At 43.5% G+C, this 13,947-nt stretch overlaps 1 protein-coding gene across 1 annotated transcript in view; it reads left to right on the top strand.

The window, feature by feature from the left end:
* TUBG1 (tubulin gamma 1) overlaps positions 1-12,183 on the top strand; it is a 40,623-nt gene extending 28,440 nt beyond the window's left edge. The window contains exons 9-11 of the mRNA XM_073572315.1: positions 6,527-6,679; positions 8,143-8,304; positions 9,456-12,183. Coding sequence (XP_073428416.1) covers positions 6,527-6,679; positions 8,143-8,304; positions 9,456-9,653 — 513 coding nt within the window. The 3' untranslated portion in view covers positions 9,654-12,183. The remainder of the gene's footprint in view (positions 1-6,526; positions 6,680-8,142; positions 8,305-9,455) is intronic.
* The last annotated feature ends 1,764 nt before the right edge of the window (positions 12,184-13,947 follow it).

Genomic DNA, 13,947 nt, shown 5'->3' with positions numbered 1-13,947 from the left:
CAAGAGTTAGGACTGTCCCACAAGGGTTGCCGTGACGTGGCGGGATGGCTTCTACATTATTTTGATCAAAATTATGTTAGCTAAATACCCTTATTATTACTATTATTACTACCTTCATGCAATTTTTGCAATATATTTTTTTACTTTTTTATTCCAGGATATTTGTTTTGTGTTTTGCTTTTGGTTTTCTCTGTGTAAAGGTCATGTGTTCATATGCAATTACATTTTGCATGCACATTAATTTACTTTTTCTGCTCAGACCCAGTTTCTTCTAGATTGTGATATGGGTATTAAAAAAAACTTACTAAAAATACGTGATTTAAACAATAGGTTATATTCTGATGAAATCTTCCCCTTACAAAAATAAAAAGCAACACTTACTATCATTAACTATAATGCTATCAGTTACATTATAGTCAGTGATTGCCAGCATTTTCTGCATCCACACTGATGCTGTCAGTCTCTTGACTACTAGAGGATGAGGCCAGACCTGAGACTTGCTGCATCACAACCAGCGGTCAAGGCATCAAGTGACATGGCTGGTAACATCGGACCAGATCCATATGTGGTAGTTTCTTTCACGTGAATTGTAGACTTGCTGTGTAATTCACTTCAATTTTCACGTTAAATGGGGTAAAATTTGCAGTAGAAAATTGACATACTGTGAATTTTAAGAAATCCACACAAATATTCTGTGGCATGGGGCTTGTGCTTGTTCATGACTTCTCCACAGCTGCTGCTGCTGCAGAATTTCTGTGTGCCGTTCTGTACATAGAATATGCAGCATTTCTGTCCCACATGGGTGACCCTGTAACTAGGGCTGTGGAGTTCGAGTCCATCTTGGTGGAGTCGATATAACATGGACCGAGTCCGACTCCTAAAATGTATAATACGTTGGGTACAGTAGTACAATGCAGGATGTGCTGTAAATGTTTTCATAAGAATTTGGGAAAGTTATGAAATGTCCTATAAATGTCTGTTCTATTCCTGATCTAGGGATCTCTGCTTTTAGTTGAGATGAATCTGTGCTGCACTTTATGCACATGCTCAGTAGTGACCAGTGCTGTGGGGTCGTAGATGAGATGAATCTGTGCTGCACTTTATGTACATGCTCAGTAGTGACCAGTGCTGTGGAGCTGTAGATGAGATGAATCTGTGCTGCCCTTTATGCACATGCTCAGTAGTGACCAGTGCTGTGGGGTTGTAGATGAGATGAATCTGTGCTGCTCTTTATGCACATGCTCAGTAGTGACCAGTACTGTGGGGTCGTAGAGGAGATGAATCTGTGCTGCCCTTTATGCATATGCTCAGTAGTGACCAGTGCTGTGGAGTTGTAGATGAGATGAACCTGTGCTGCACTTTATGTACATGCTCAGTAGTGACCAGTGCTGTGGGGTTGTAGATGAGATGAATCTGTGCTGCTCTTTTTGTACTTGTCAGTAGCGACCAGTGCTGTGGAGTTGTAGATGAGATGAATCTGTGCTGCACTTTATGTACATGCTCAGTAGTGACCAGTGCTGTGGAGTTGTAGATGAGATGAACCTGTGCTGCTCTTTTTGTACATGTCAGTAGTGACCAGTGCTGTGGAGTTGTAGATGAGATGAATCTGTGCTGCACTTTATGTACATGCTCAGTAGTGACCAGTGCTGTGGAGTTGTAGATGAGATGAATCTGTGCTGCACTTTATGCACATGCTCAGTAGTGACCAGTGCTGTGGAGTTGTAGACGAGATGAATCTGTGCTGCACTTTATGCACATGCTCAGTAGTGACCAGTGTTGTGGGGTTGTAGATGAGATGAATCTGTGCTGCCCTTTATGCACATGCTCAGTAGTGACCAGTGTTATGGAGTTGTAGATGAGATGAATCTGTGCTGCTCTTTATGCACATGCTCAGTAGTGACCAGTGCTGTGGAGTCGTAGATGAGATGAATCTGTGCTGCACTTTCTGTACATGCTCAGTAGTGACCAGTGCTGTGGGGTTGTAGATGAGATGAATCTGTGCTGCACTTTATGCACATGCTCAGTAGTGACCAGTGCTGTGGAGTTGTAGATGAGATGAATCTGTACTGCTCTTTATGCACATGCTCAGTAGTGACCAGTGCTGTGGAGTTGTAGATGAGATGAATCTGTGCTGCACTTTATGCACATGCTCAGTAGTGACCAGTGCTGTGGAGTTGTAGATGAGATGAATCTGTGCTGCACTTTATGTACATGCTCAGTAGTGACCAGTGCTGTGGAGTTGTAGATGAGATGAATCTGTGCTGCTCTTTATGCACATGCTCAGTAGTGACCAGTGCTGTGGAGTTGTAGATGAGATGAATCTGTGCTGCACTTTATGTACATGCTCAGTAGTGACCAGTGCTGTGGAGTTGTAGATGAGATGAATCTGTGCTGCACTTTATGCACATGCTCAGTAGTGACCAGTGCTGTGGAGTCGTAGATGAGATGAATCTGTGCTGCCCTTTATGCACATGCTCAGTAGTGACCAGTGCTGTGGAGTTGTAGATGAGATGAATCTGTGCTGCCCTTTATGTACATGCTCAGTAGTGACCAGTGCTGTGGAGTTGTAGATGAGATGAATCTGTGCTGCACTTTATGCACATGCTCAGTAGTGACCAGTGCTGTGGAGTTGTAGATGAGATGAATCTGTGCTGCACTTTATGCACATGCTCAGTAGTGACCAGTGCTGTGGAGTTGTAGATGAGATGAATCTGTACTGCACTTTATGCACATGCTCAGTAGTGACCAGTGCTGTGGAGTTGTAGATGAGATGAATCTGTGCTGCACTTTATGCACATGCTCAGTAGTGACCAGTGCTGTGGAGTTGTAGATGAGATGAATCTGTACTGCTCTTTATGCACATGCTCAGTAGTGACCAGTGCTGTGGAGTTGTAGATGAGATGAATCTGTGCTGCACTTTATGCACATGCTCAGTAGTGACCAGTGCTGTGGAGTTGTAGATGAGATGAATCTGTGCTGCACTTTATGTACATGCTCAGTAGTGACCAGTGCTGTGGAGTTGTAGATGAGATGAATCTGTGCTGCTCTTTATGCACATGCTCAGTAGTGACCAGTGCTGTGGAGTTGTAGATGAGATGAATCTGTGCTGCACTTTATGCACATGCTCAGTAGTGACCAGTGCTGTGGAGTTGTAGATGAGATGAATCTGTGCTGCCCTTTATGCACATGCTCAGTAGTGACCAGTGCTGTGGAGTTGTAGATGAGATGAATCTGTGCTGCACTTTATGCACATGCTCAGTAGTGACCAGTGCTGTGGAGTCGGAGTCCAGGGAGTTGGGGGTTTGGCTTACTGACCCCACAGCCTACCTATAACTGTCATTCTGATACACAAACTTGTCGCACAGTCCTCTCTCTGTGTTGTATGAGGACAATTTCACACATCCGATGTTCACAATCCAAGTCCAAACCAACATTTATGACCCTGGTGAGTTCGGGGCAGGAGACATCGCAGTCTTAGCTCAGACTGTGACTGATGTGTGAACTATGCCTTCTCCATCTTGCTGGTTCCGTATAAGCTGCCCAGACTGAGAATCATCTCTTCTGTGTGGTTCCTTGTCAGGAAAACAGACATAATTGTTTGGTAATGCTCTGTATAAATGTGTGTCCACTAGTCATTAAATCCATATTTTACTCCCTGCGTTCATAAAGGATATTCCTAGGAGAAGCCGATCTAAAAGCCTAATGGATTATAAGCGGGTACATCTGTGTGACTATTGATTTTCCACTATAATACATTGACCTTGTAGTGCTATACTTCATCTTCCTGTGTGATCTGCCTAAACCTGCCTTTATATATTATTCCCACTTTAATATGGCCTAACATGAAAGTTGACTGCCATTTCATGTGTGATGCATTCTCTTCATAGCATTAGTCTTAGTATTTTATGTATGTTTTATAAGTATGGACTTAGGAAAAACCTTTAGCAAAAATATAGTTTTTCTTTACAAACCTTTGCTATATAAAATCAGTGCTGGATCTTACCTATAGTTCTTATTGCTGACACTAGAGGGCACCATGCACTGTGGTATGTTACAGTGTTCCCAGAAACTATGTGCTGAGAGAGCATTTAGGCTGAGTGCAGACGGACTTTTTGGCCCTACGGATTTTTCCTGCGGATTTCTTCCATTTTTCATGCGGTTTTTGTGCGGTTTTCCATCGTGGTTTTCCCCCTGCGGATTTGGTGACAGGGGAGATGGGAAAACCGCATAAAAGAAGTAACATGCTGCGGATTTTGTACCGCGGAAAAATCCGCAGCGTCTGCACAGCGTTTTTTTTTTACATTGATTTTAAGGCTACTGTACATCACAATGCAGAAATGCAACGTTTCTGCGCAGTAAAATCCACTGCAAATCTGCATCGTGTGCACACAGCCTTAGGGGGAACGAAGGCAGCATGAGAAGACTTGCAATGCTCCTCTGGGATTTTAAATATGCAGATAGTCTCTTCAGAGAGAGAGGACAGGTCCTATTGCGGGTAACAATCCGGAAAGTCAATATTCCTTTCGGAATGAGCTCACTGCCACGTTGTCAGTGAACTCATTCTGCAGCCTACAATAGACAGTGAAACACAGAGACTGTTGAAGGAAAACCGTGCAGAATTGTTAATTGAACCCAATTGTAAAAATTATTTTAGCCCTACCTCCCTGACGTGTACAGTCATGGCCAAAAGTTTTGAGAATGACACAAATATTATATTTTCACATGATCTGCTGGCCTCTGGTTTTTATGTTGTTTGTCAGATGTTTTTATCACATACAGAAATATAATTGCAATCATATTATGAGTAACAAAAGGTTATATTGACAGTTAGAATGAGTTAATGCAGCAAGTCAATATTTGCAGTGTTGACCCTTCTTCTTCAGGACCTCAGCAATTCTCCCTGGCATGCTCTCAATCAACTTCTGGATCAAATCCTGACTGATAGCAGTCCATTCTTGCAAAATCAATGCTTTTATTTTGTCTGAATTTGAAGGTTTTTGTTTGTCCACCCGTCTCTTGATGATTGACCACAAGTTCTCAATGGGATTAAGATCTGGGGAGTTTCCAGGGCATGGTCCCAAAATCTCTGTTTTGTTCCCTGAGCCATTTAGTTATCACCTTTGCTTTATGGCAAGGTGCTCCATCATGTTGAAAAAGGCATTGTTGATCGCCAAACTGCTCTTGGACGGTTGGGAGAAGTTGCTCTTGGAGGACATTCTGGTACCATTCTTTATTCATGGCTGTGTTTTTAGGCTAGACTGAGAGAGAGCCCATTCCCTTGGCTGAGAAGCCACCCCACACATGAATGGTTTCAGGATGCTTGACAGTTGGCATGAGACAAGACTGGTGGTAGCGCTCACCTGGTCTTCTCCGAATAAGCCGTTTTCCAGATGTCCCAAACAATCGAAAAGGGGATTCATCAGAGAAAATGACTTTACCCCAGTCCTCAGCAGTCCACTCCCTTTACCTCTTGCAGAATATCAGTCTGTCCATGATGTTTTTTTCTGGAGAGAAGTGGCTTCTTTGCTGCCCTCCTTGAGACCAGGCCTTGCTCCAAAAGTCTCCGCCTCACAGTGCGTGCAGATGCACTCACACCTGCCTGCTGCCATTCCTGAGCAAGCTCTGCACTGCTGGTAGCCCGATCCCACAGCTGAAACACTTTTAAGAGACGGTCCTGGCGCTTGCTGGTCTTTCTTGGGCTCTCTGGAGCCTTTTTGGCAACAAGGGAACCTCTCTCCTTGAAGTTGTTGATGATGCGATAGATTGTTGACTGAGGTGCAATCTTACTAGCTGCGATACTCTTCCCTGTTAGGCCATTTTTGTGCAGTGCAATGATGACTGCACATGTTTCTTTAGAGATAACCATGGTTAACAGAAGAGAAACAATGATGCCAAGCACCAGCCTCCTTTTAAAGTGTCCAGTGGTGTCATTCTTACTTAATCATGACAGATTGATCTCCAGCCCTGTCCTCATCAACACCCACACCTGTGTTAATGGAGAAATCACTGAAACGATGTTAGCTGGTCCTTTTAAGGCAGGGCTGCAATGATGTTGAAATGTGTTTTGGGGGATAAAGTTAATTTTCTAGGCAAATATTGACTTTGCAAGTAATTGCTGTTAAGCTGATCACTCTTTATAACATTCTGGAGTATATGCAAATTGCCATTAGAAAAAATGAAGCAGTAGACTTTGTAAAAATTAATATTTGTGTCATTCTCTAAACTTTTGGCCATGACTGTATATTCTAGTTGTCTAGTAATAACGTAATGATACAAAGACGCTTACTTATGTGACATGTGAATCTTCCTTGATATGTTTGCCTCTACTTGATATAGATGCAGTTGTGGTAGTCATTGGGCATTTGGCCACTAGTAGCCCGAATTATGCGGACAGATTAGGGGGTTGTCTATGCTCTCATTATTACCTATGACTCTCCTGTTTTCTGTTGGACTTGTGCTGTGTGCTGAGTAATAAATGAAGTTGGCTTGCTCGCTGTATGATCTTATACAAGGGTTTTGTCTATAGGTGGCCAGTGTGCGGAAGACCACAGTGCTGGATGTCATGAGGAGATTACTGCAACCCAAGAATGTCATGGTGTCCACAGGTCGGGACAGGCAGACAAATCACTGTTACATAGCAATACTGAACATTATTCAAGGAGAGGTGGATCCTACTCAGGTGAGTGCAAAGTCGAGTAGAAGTAAATGAGCAAAAGTTTTCATGCAACCTTACGTGACTGAAAGTAGCTGTGATTTTTCAGCAGTTACCTGACTAAAACACACTCTTGATTTGCCATGATGTCTCTCTCACCCAACTGTTAGTGGTTGTGATATCACAGTTGCTCTGTTTATGGTTGTGATATCTAATAGACATGCCTTTTCTGGGCACCTGCGGGCTGCAATTTTTAGGCTGGGAATATGTATGGCACCTGGCCAGCCTGAGAATACCATCCCCTAGCTGTCTGCTTTAGCAAGGCTGGTTGTCAAAAATAGAGGGACCCCATGCCGTTTTTTTTTTCATTTATTTAAATAAAACAACAGCGTGGGGACCCCTTTATTCTTCATAACAAACCTTGCTAAAGCTGACAGCTGAGGGTTGAAGCCCCTAGCTGTCAGTTTTGCATGGCTCTTTATCAAAAATACAGGGGAACCCACACAGTTTTTTTTTTTTTAAATAATTTATTTAGATCGCAGGTGCCAGCAACAGCCACTCCTGCTCTCACTGGAATTAGCAGCAGCAGTCATCGGCTGATGGGAGTAGTAGTCCCATCAGCTGATACCAGTGACCAGAGGTAAACTTTTTTTTTTTTTTTACCTCCAATCACAGCTGTGGGCTCACACTGTCATTTGACAGCATGGGAACCAGGTCTGTCTGACCGGTGGTAATGATAGCTCGTTTCTTTATAATTGTGAAAAGGCTGCTGATCACCCGACAAGCAGGCAAAACGCTCATCCATGAAATGAAGTGATCTTTTGATCTGCCCCAAAGCTCATCATCCACGGCAGTGCATTATCCTGTGTAACTAGGACCTGTGCTGCCGAGAGCAATGTGTGCAGAAAGATCTATTACTGATTGTTTAGTACACATCTGAAACGCGGCCTGTCCATGTAAAAGGCTGTTGAACGACCACCAATTCTAGTGTCTAAAGCAGGAAAGCAGTGGGTCCAAAGACTAAGTCAGGAGGCTGTCTAATTAATGGATTTTATGTGCATGTGCACCCCCTGATTGTGTAAGGATTATGTTTGACTGCTTCAAAGTAGTAAATCTGTATCTATATGCTTGTACATACTAAATACACGTTTGGCCCCTTGTCATGTGTCAGCCAGAACTAACTTTTGTCCACGTTCTGGCTCTGTTATGGGGTACATTATTCCACCTAAAATTAGTGGTCTTCTCCGAAATTGAACTAAATTGACTCCTGAAGCTAAGGGATGGTGTATGTCTAAATGGGGTCATGTACTTTGCTGAGCTCGGTGGCCCCTCATGAGTGAGAATTGTAAATGCCCTTCCTCACTGGTGGAGAAGTCAGGAGACGTTCATGTGTGGCGTAGTGTGTGCTCCACAGCCAGGAGAGGTCTACCAGGGCAGTGGACTTAGAAGACCATCATTAATTATCATGTTTAATGTGTGAATTCTTGTAGGTGCACAAGAGTTTGCAGAGAATCAGGGAGAGGAAATTGGCCAATTTTATCCCATGGGGCCCTGCTAGCATACAAGTGGCCCTTTCCAGGAAGTCCCCATATCTCCCATCTGCACATCGTGTCAGCGGACTCATGATGGCCAATCATACCAACATCTCATCTGTGAGTAAAGGGAAACGTCACCCTAAGAACCCATTTCTGTTTAATTTTTTTTCTTCCGTTCTTTTATAGTATTGGGGTATAAACCTTAGGCTAGTTTCACATTTGCGTTTAAGGCCGCAGCGGCGGCCTGCGCATGGCCGTCGCTAAGCCCCGCCCTCCTGCCGTGCCTCCGCCAGTAGCTCCGCCTACGGGCACATGACGCTGCATACGTCCCCTATCTTTAGCACTGGGGACGCAGGCCATGCGCAGGTATGCGTTTGGCGGCGCTGGTCGGTGCAGCGTCAAAAGTATGCATGCGCCGCCAAACGCATACCTGCGCACGGCCTGCGTCCCCAGTGCTAAAGATAGGGGATGCATGCAGCGTCATGCGCCCGTAGGCGCAGCTACTGGCGGAAGCATGGCAGGGGGCGGGGCTTAGCGGCGGCCTTAAACGCAAATGTGAAACTAGCCTTAGCTGCAGACCTTTATTGTAACAATACGTATAGCGGTTTACCACTCGTTGTCACTAGGTGGCAGTACATAGCTATCTGTGAACCTGCTCAATTGCATGTGTCTAATGGAGAACAGTGCAGGAGATAATAATATACTGAACAGGAATAATGCTGTGAATTTTTTTGTTTTGTTTACTGAGTTGATCACTAGGTGGCACTGTCACCTCGTTTCACATGTGAGCAGCTTCACCTTTCTATCCTTGAAATGTCATTTTCCGAAAGCCAGCAGATTGCTTTAAAGTGTCAGGGTTGTGTCTCAATGCTGCATTGCAGATGTAAGCATCGCTCACTCACACCCTAATATTCATCTCCAGAATCTCCAGAAAAGCAATAACGCAGTGCCACCGCTCCTGCTCGGAGAATGTCGGCTGCAGAACACGCCGTGGTCTGTATTCTATATATAGCACTGTGGCATAGCTTAAAAAACTATTTAATAATGGATGCAAGCAACCTTCTGATGAGTAACATGCAAACAGCCGGGGACCGATCAGTAATTCAAGATTTTCTAGGATGTCCATGCAGATTGCTGCCACGTCTGGGGCTTTTTTAAAGGGGATTTTACGGATTAGGATAGGCATGGCTACTCTAAGCAGCACCCTGACAGTGACAGTCCCTACATCTCTTTTGATGACTCCCATGTTTCCTTTTTCCTTTCTCCAGCTATTTGAGAGAACATGCCGGCAGTATGACAAGCTGCGCAAACGGGAAGCCTTTCTGGAGCAGTTCCGTAAAGAGGATATATTCAAGGAGAACTTTGACGAGCTGGATAACTCCAGAGAGATTGTCCAGCAGCTGATAGATGAATACCATGCTGCCACCCGCCCAGATTACATTTCATGGGGTACTCAGGATAAGTGAGTGATGACCCTAAGGACATTGCAGCACCACAATTTTGGAGCACAGTGTGTATGCGCAGCGCACAGCACAGAAGCCGGGGGGATCACCTGTAAGACAGACCGTAATCCCATCCAAATGAAGTAGCATATTCTCACTAAGCTGCGTTAGGGAGCCTTGCAGAGGAATCGGATGAAGCTGCAGCTCATCATGAGTGGTTGCTTATGCTGCCCATTTTAGGGAATTTGTCGCTAGAATTTTGCCATGTAATCTAAGCAGCATGATGTAGGGTCTGAGACCCTAATTCCAGTATTGTCACTTTCTGGCCTGCATGCTGGAATTTATATACAATCGCTGTTTTTTCTGCTGTAGCAGTTCTCAGAATGCTGAGCCCTGTATAATCCCGCCAACACAACTGATTGGAAGCTTCCTGTGCACACTGTATAATGAGAGAAGAAATGCTAATCAGTGGTATGGACGGGATTAGAAAACTGTTGACTAGTAGGCATGAGACATCTAGTCCTATAGTTATAATCTTCTGCTGATAAAACACTGATTTGTTGAAACAGCAAAACACAGCCAAGTAACTGACACACCACTGGAATCAGTGTCTCTGCCCCTACATTATTCTGCTCTCAAATTGCAGAGTAAAAAATGCTGATAAATTCCCATTAAAGTGGTTCACTCTTCCATGTTTTGTGTGTGTGATGAAGCCGGCTCATGCTTATTCATTGTGTATATGAGGCTATCCAGGCAGACCTGACATCTGTACATTTTCAGGTATAATCATTCGTGTCAAGGTTCAGAAAAAATCCTTTCCTTGATGGATGTTTACCAAGCAGGGTATATGGACGCTTCTTACTTATAGATATTGTTTAGTCACATGCAGGTAGCACTGGGTAATGTAAAAGTTCAGTATGGGAAATGACCGATCTTGTGTTAGAGGCGACTGACAGTCATAGTTTGGTTTTACGTTTTCATTGCACGGAATGACTTCTCATGAAAGGACTAAGTATGGGTGTTGTGAACTTAAACTACCTTTATTGTCTATGTACAACCGCACGACTTTCTATATATCCACTGCTGATGTCCTCATATCATATATTAGTGGCTAGTCAAAAAAAATTTCTCACCCCACCCTAAAGTGATAATTCAAAGCTGAAAGAAGTATACTTTTGTGCATAGGCTTTGCCTGGTATTCATCTCAATCCCATGCACTTTAATAGAGCTGAGCTGCTGTACCAGCCGCAGCCCATGAGCGAGAGTGACAGTGAATTTCCACACCCTCATTTCTTTTCAGAGCTCCATTGATACTTGGGTACCTTCAGCCGCCACCAGAGGCAGCATACTGTTTTATCATTGAGTTCAGTGTACAATAGCACGTGCGCTCCAAACCTCCTCCTAGTGGCGACTACATGCATCCATTAAGGTTCCTTTTCACGTACCCTGGAGTTCTGTATCAGGAAAAACTAAGTTTGGATTACTTTAACTATAATGTGTAGAGAACCCCTTGAAATTCTTTAATGTTGGAACTTAGTTATTAAAAAAAAAGCAACTTTGCAATTTATTAAAAATCCTCTCAATTCTCAAGAACAGAGGGATTTTAAAATTTAGCGTTTATTGCTTGTTACCAAGGTAACCGGCCACATCTACAGTCTATTAACAGTGGCTGATTTCAGGCAAAATGCTCAGCACTTCCAAGCTATTTTCCAATAGAACTTGTAAGCGCTGCTCTGAAGCTAAGAATCAGGAGTGGACCACCTTGCCCAGGCTAGTGGCAAACCGGAATCCAAGGGAGCATTGCATTCCAGAAGAATGATTATAACTCAACACCTTTAAATAGCACAAAATTGAGGGCCTATTTAGAAGTTCTATATTAGGTCCATAAAGTTTTACTACTATGGGAATGTGTCCCACTACAGGAAAACAATGAAAATTCTTTCTTATGAATGAATCCGCTGCCTTTTTTTTTTTTTTTTTTTATACATATTGTCCCACTAAATCCACCACCATAGCCATAGACCCCTGTGTAATTGGAGCGGTAGTGCACGTACGTGATTACCATTGCATTCACTTCTAGGGGATTGATGGACCTACTATCTCAGTCGGTTCCACAGAAGCGGTGGTCATGCATGGATGCTATCCCTCCATCCAGACAGGTGCTTTGGAACCACATTCTTGTGATCAGTGGTGGTCTAGAAGTCAGACCCCCATTGATCATACAGTTTTTATCTATCCTGTGGGGGAAAACTAGCAATGTATGGAAAGGTAAGTGGAAATATCTGGCCATGTGCACACATCATATGATGGATATATAACCCTTACACTCCTTATATGCATGAAAGGCTTGGGTCTCCCAGGTATCTGTCTTATATTAGCTGTCGGCCGATAAAGTGTCCTTTGTACTCGGAAAGCATATAGTACATAATACATATATATATTTGTACGTAAAATGTGTGTATTTGAGGTCTGCCTGGAAAGAGTCGTATTTTCAAAGCTTGTCTTTTCACTCAGCTATTGTAGAATTATTCTTATTAAATAAGATTCCGATAAATCGCTTGTTTGTCTCTGTCCTATTATCTCATAGTCTGGGAGTGCTTCCAGGGTTGGAGCTGATGACTGCAATTCTTTTGGAAAAGCGACATCAGTGTTCTGCCCATTTCCCCGTACATACACGGACATATTGTATTGATTGCTATCTTTTCCCATGATATTCAGTAGAACATACAGACTGGATTTTCCCTACAGAAGAGGTGATCATTTATAAGAGCATTGCTGAGGTCATGTCATTGACTGTTCCTTATACAGCGTTTGCCGCCTTGATACGACCATGCACATATCTGCTTTCATAGTCCGAATTGTTTCTACAAGGCTGTAGAACAATATTGATTGTCACCCAGCTCTCGCAGGTTCTGGAATGGCACGTCTGCTTATTTCCATAACTTAAAGGGAGCCTGATGGGTCCCCCATGCCCTCCAATCCAGCAGCATTCACTGTGTATGAGCAAATTCCCTGCCTAGCCAGCCCTGTATAATATTATGGAGTGAAAACAAGGTATAAAAAGAAATCTATAATGTCCCCGTTTGCTAGTCTAATGAGGGCTTTGACTAGTCGATGGGACATTAGTTGCCCCAAACTAGTCAGCCCTCTTTCCAGGTTATTACACCCATGTGGGTGTGATAGCATAATTTGCATGAGCATCGTCATCGCCGCTCAATAAAGCTAAAGAAATACAGTGGATTCTGCTCCTAAACTAACATCTAACTATGCTTGAACTGGTCCCAGTACTAAGCTCTCCTAGACTTACACTGAGAGCTTGTGACTCTGATTTCTGGTCAGTCAGAAGTTGCGGTCACAAGATGGGAGATCGGATCAGCATAGGGAAGAGCAGAAGACAGTGTAAGTATATTACTAGAGCCAGGGAACTTGGTGGCACAACTTCAGCACTGAAATAAAAAAAAAAAATGCTGGAGGGGCGTTATAAAGCTATACATGAGTGAGAGGGCCTCACACTGTGGAGAGTAACATGGATACCATCTAGTTGATGGACTTGACTCTCACCAAGCATCTCGTTCTAGTCATAGATTGACTCGTCTTTAATTCATCTCTAGCTGACCCTGTAAGGCCCTGTGCACACGGTGCAGATTCTGTGCAGTTCTGCAGCAGATTTGGCCCAGCAGAACAGCACGTGATGTACAGTACCATTTAAGGCTATGTAAAGCAAAAAACGCTGTGCACATGCTGCAGATTTGGTGTGGAATAAAAGAAGCAGCATGTCACTTCTTTTGTGCGGTTTTGCTGCAGTTTTCCACCTGCTCCATTATAGAAATCTGCAGGGGAAATCCGCACTAAAACTGCAGGTAAAACGCAGGTCATTTTACCTGCAGATTTAGCAAAATCTGCGCAGAAAATTTCACAGCAGAATCCGCACCGTGGGCACATAGCCTAAAGGTAATGTACGTACAGACGTAGATGCCGAGCTCATGGGTCATACACAATGTATTTTATATAGTGGTTAAACCCTTTCATACTAGATGGTCAGTAGCCGTTGCCATCTTTGATGCTCAGACTTCAGTTTATGCTGGACTGTAGGTCTAATTTTTTTTTTTTTTTTTCCTGCTGGAATCTGCTGCTACATATACAGTGTATGCTGTACTCCGGCCTTTTTTTTTTTTTTTATTATTATTATTGTAGTCACTTTGTCTTCTCTATTCTCTACTTTCTCGCAGCAGGTTGCAGACCCAGCTTGTCTAATCTGGCTCTCATTACTCCCACTGCCTGGTTCTTGGAAGAGAATTGCTGGCAGCCGTCCTGGAGA

This window comes from Dendrobates tinctorius, unplaced genomic scaffold (assembly GCF_039654945.1).
Source record: "Dendrobates tinctorius isolate UK_male_01 unplaced genomic scaffold, ASM3965494v1 ptg000032l, whole genome shotgun sequence".
In the NCBI taxonomy this organism is placed as follows: Eukaryota; Metazoa; Chordata; class Amphibia; order Anura; family Dendrobatidae; genus Dendrobates; species Dendrobates tinctorius.
Note: the sequence above shows the minus strand (reverse complement) of the source record. Positions and strands in the feature narration are given on the sequence as shown.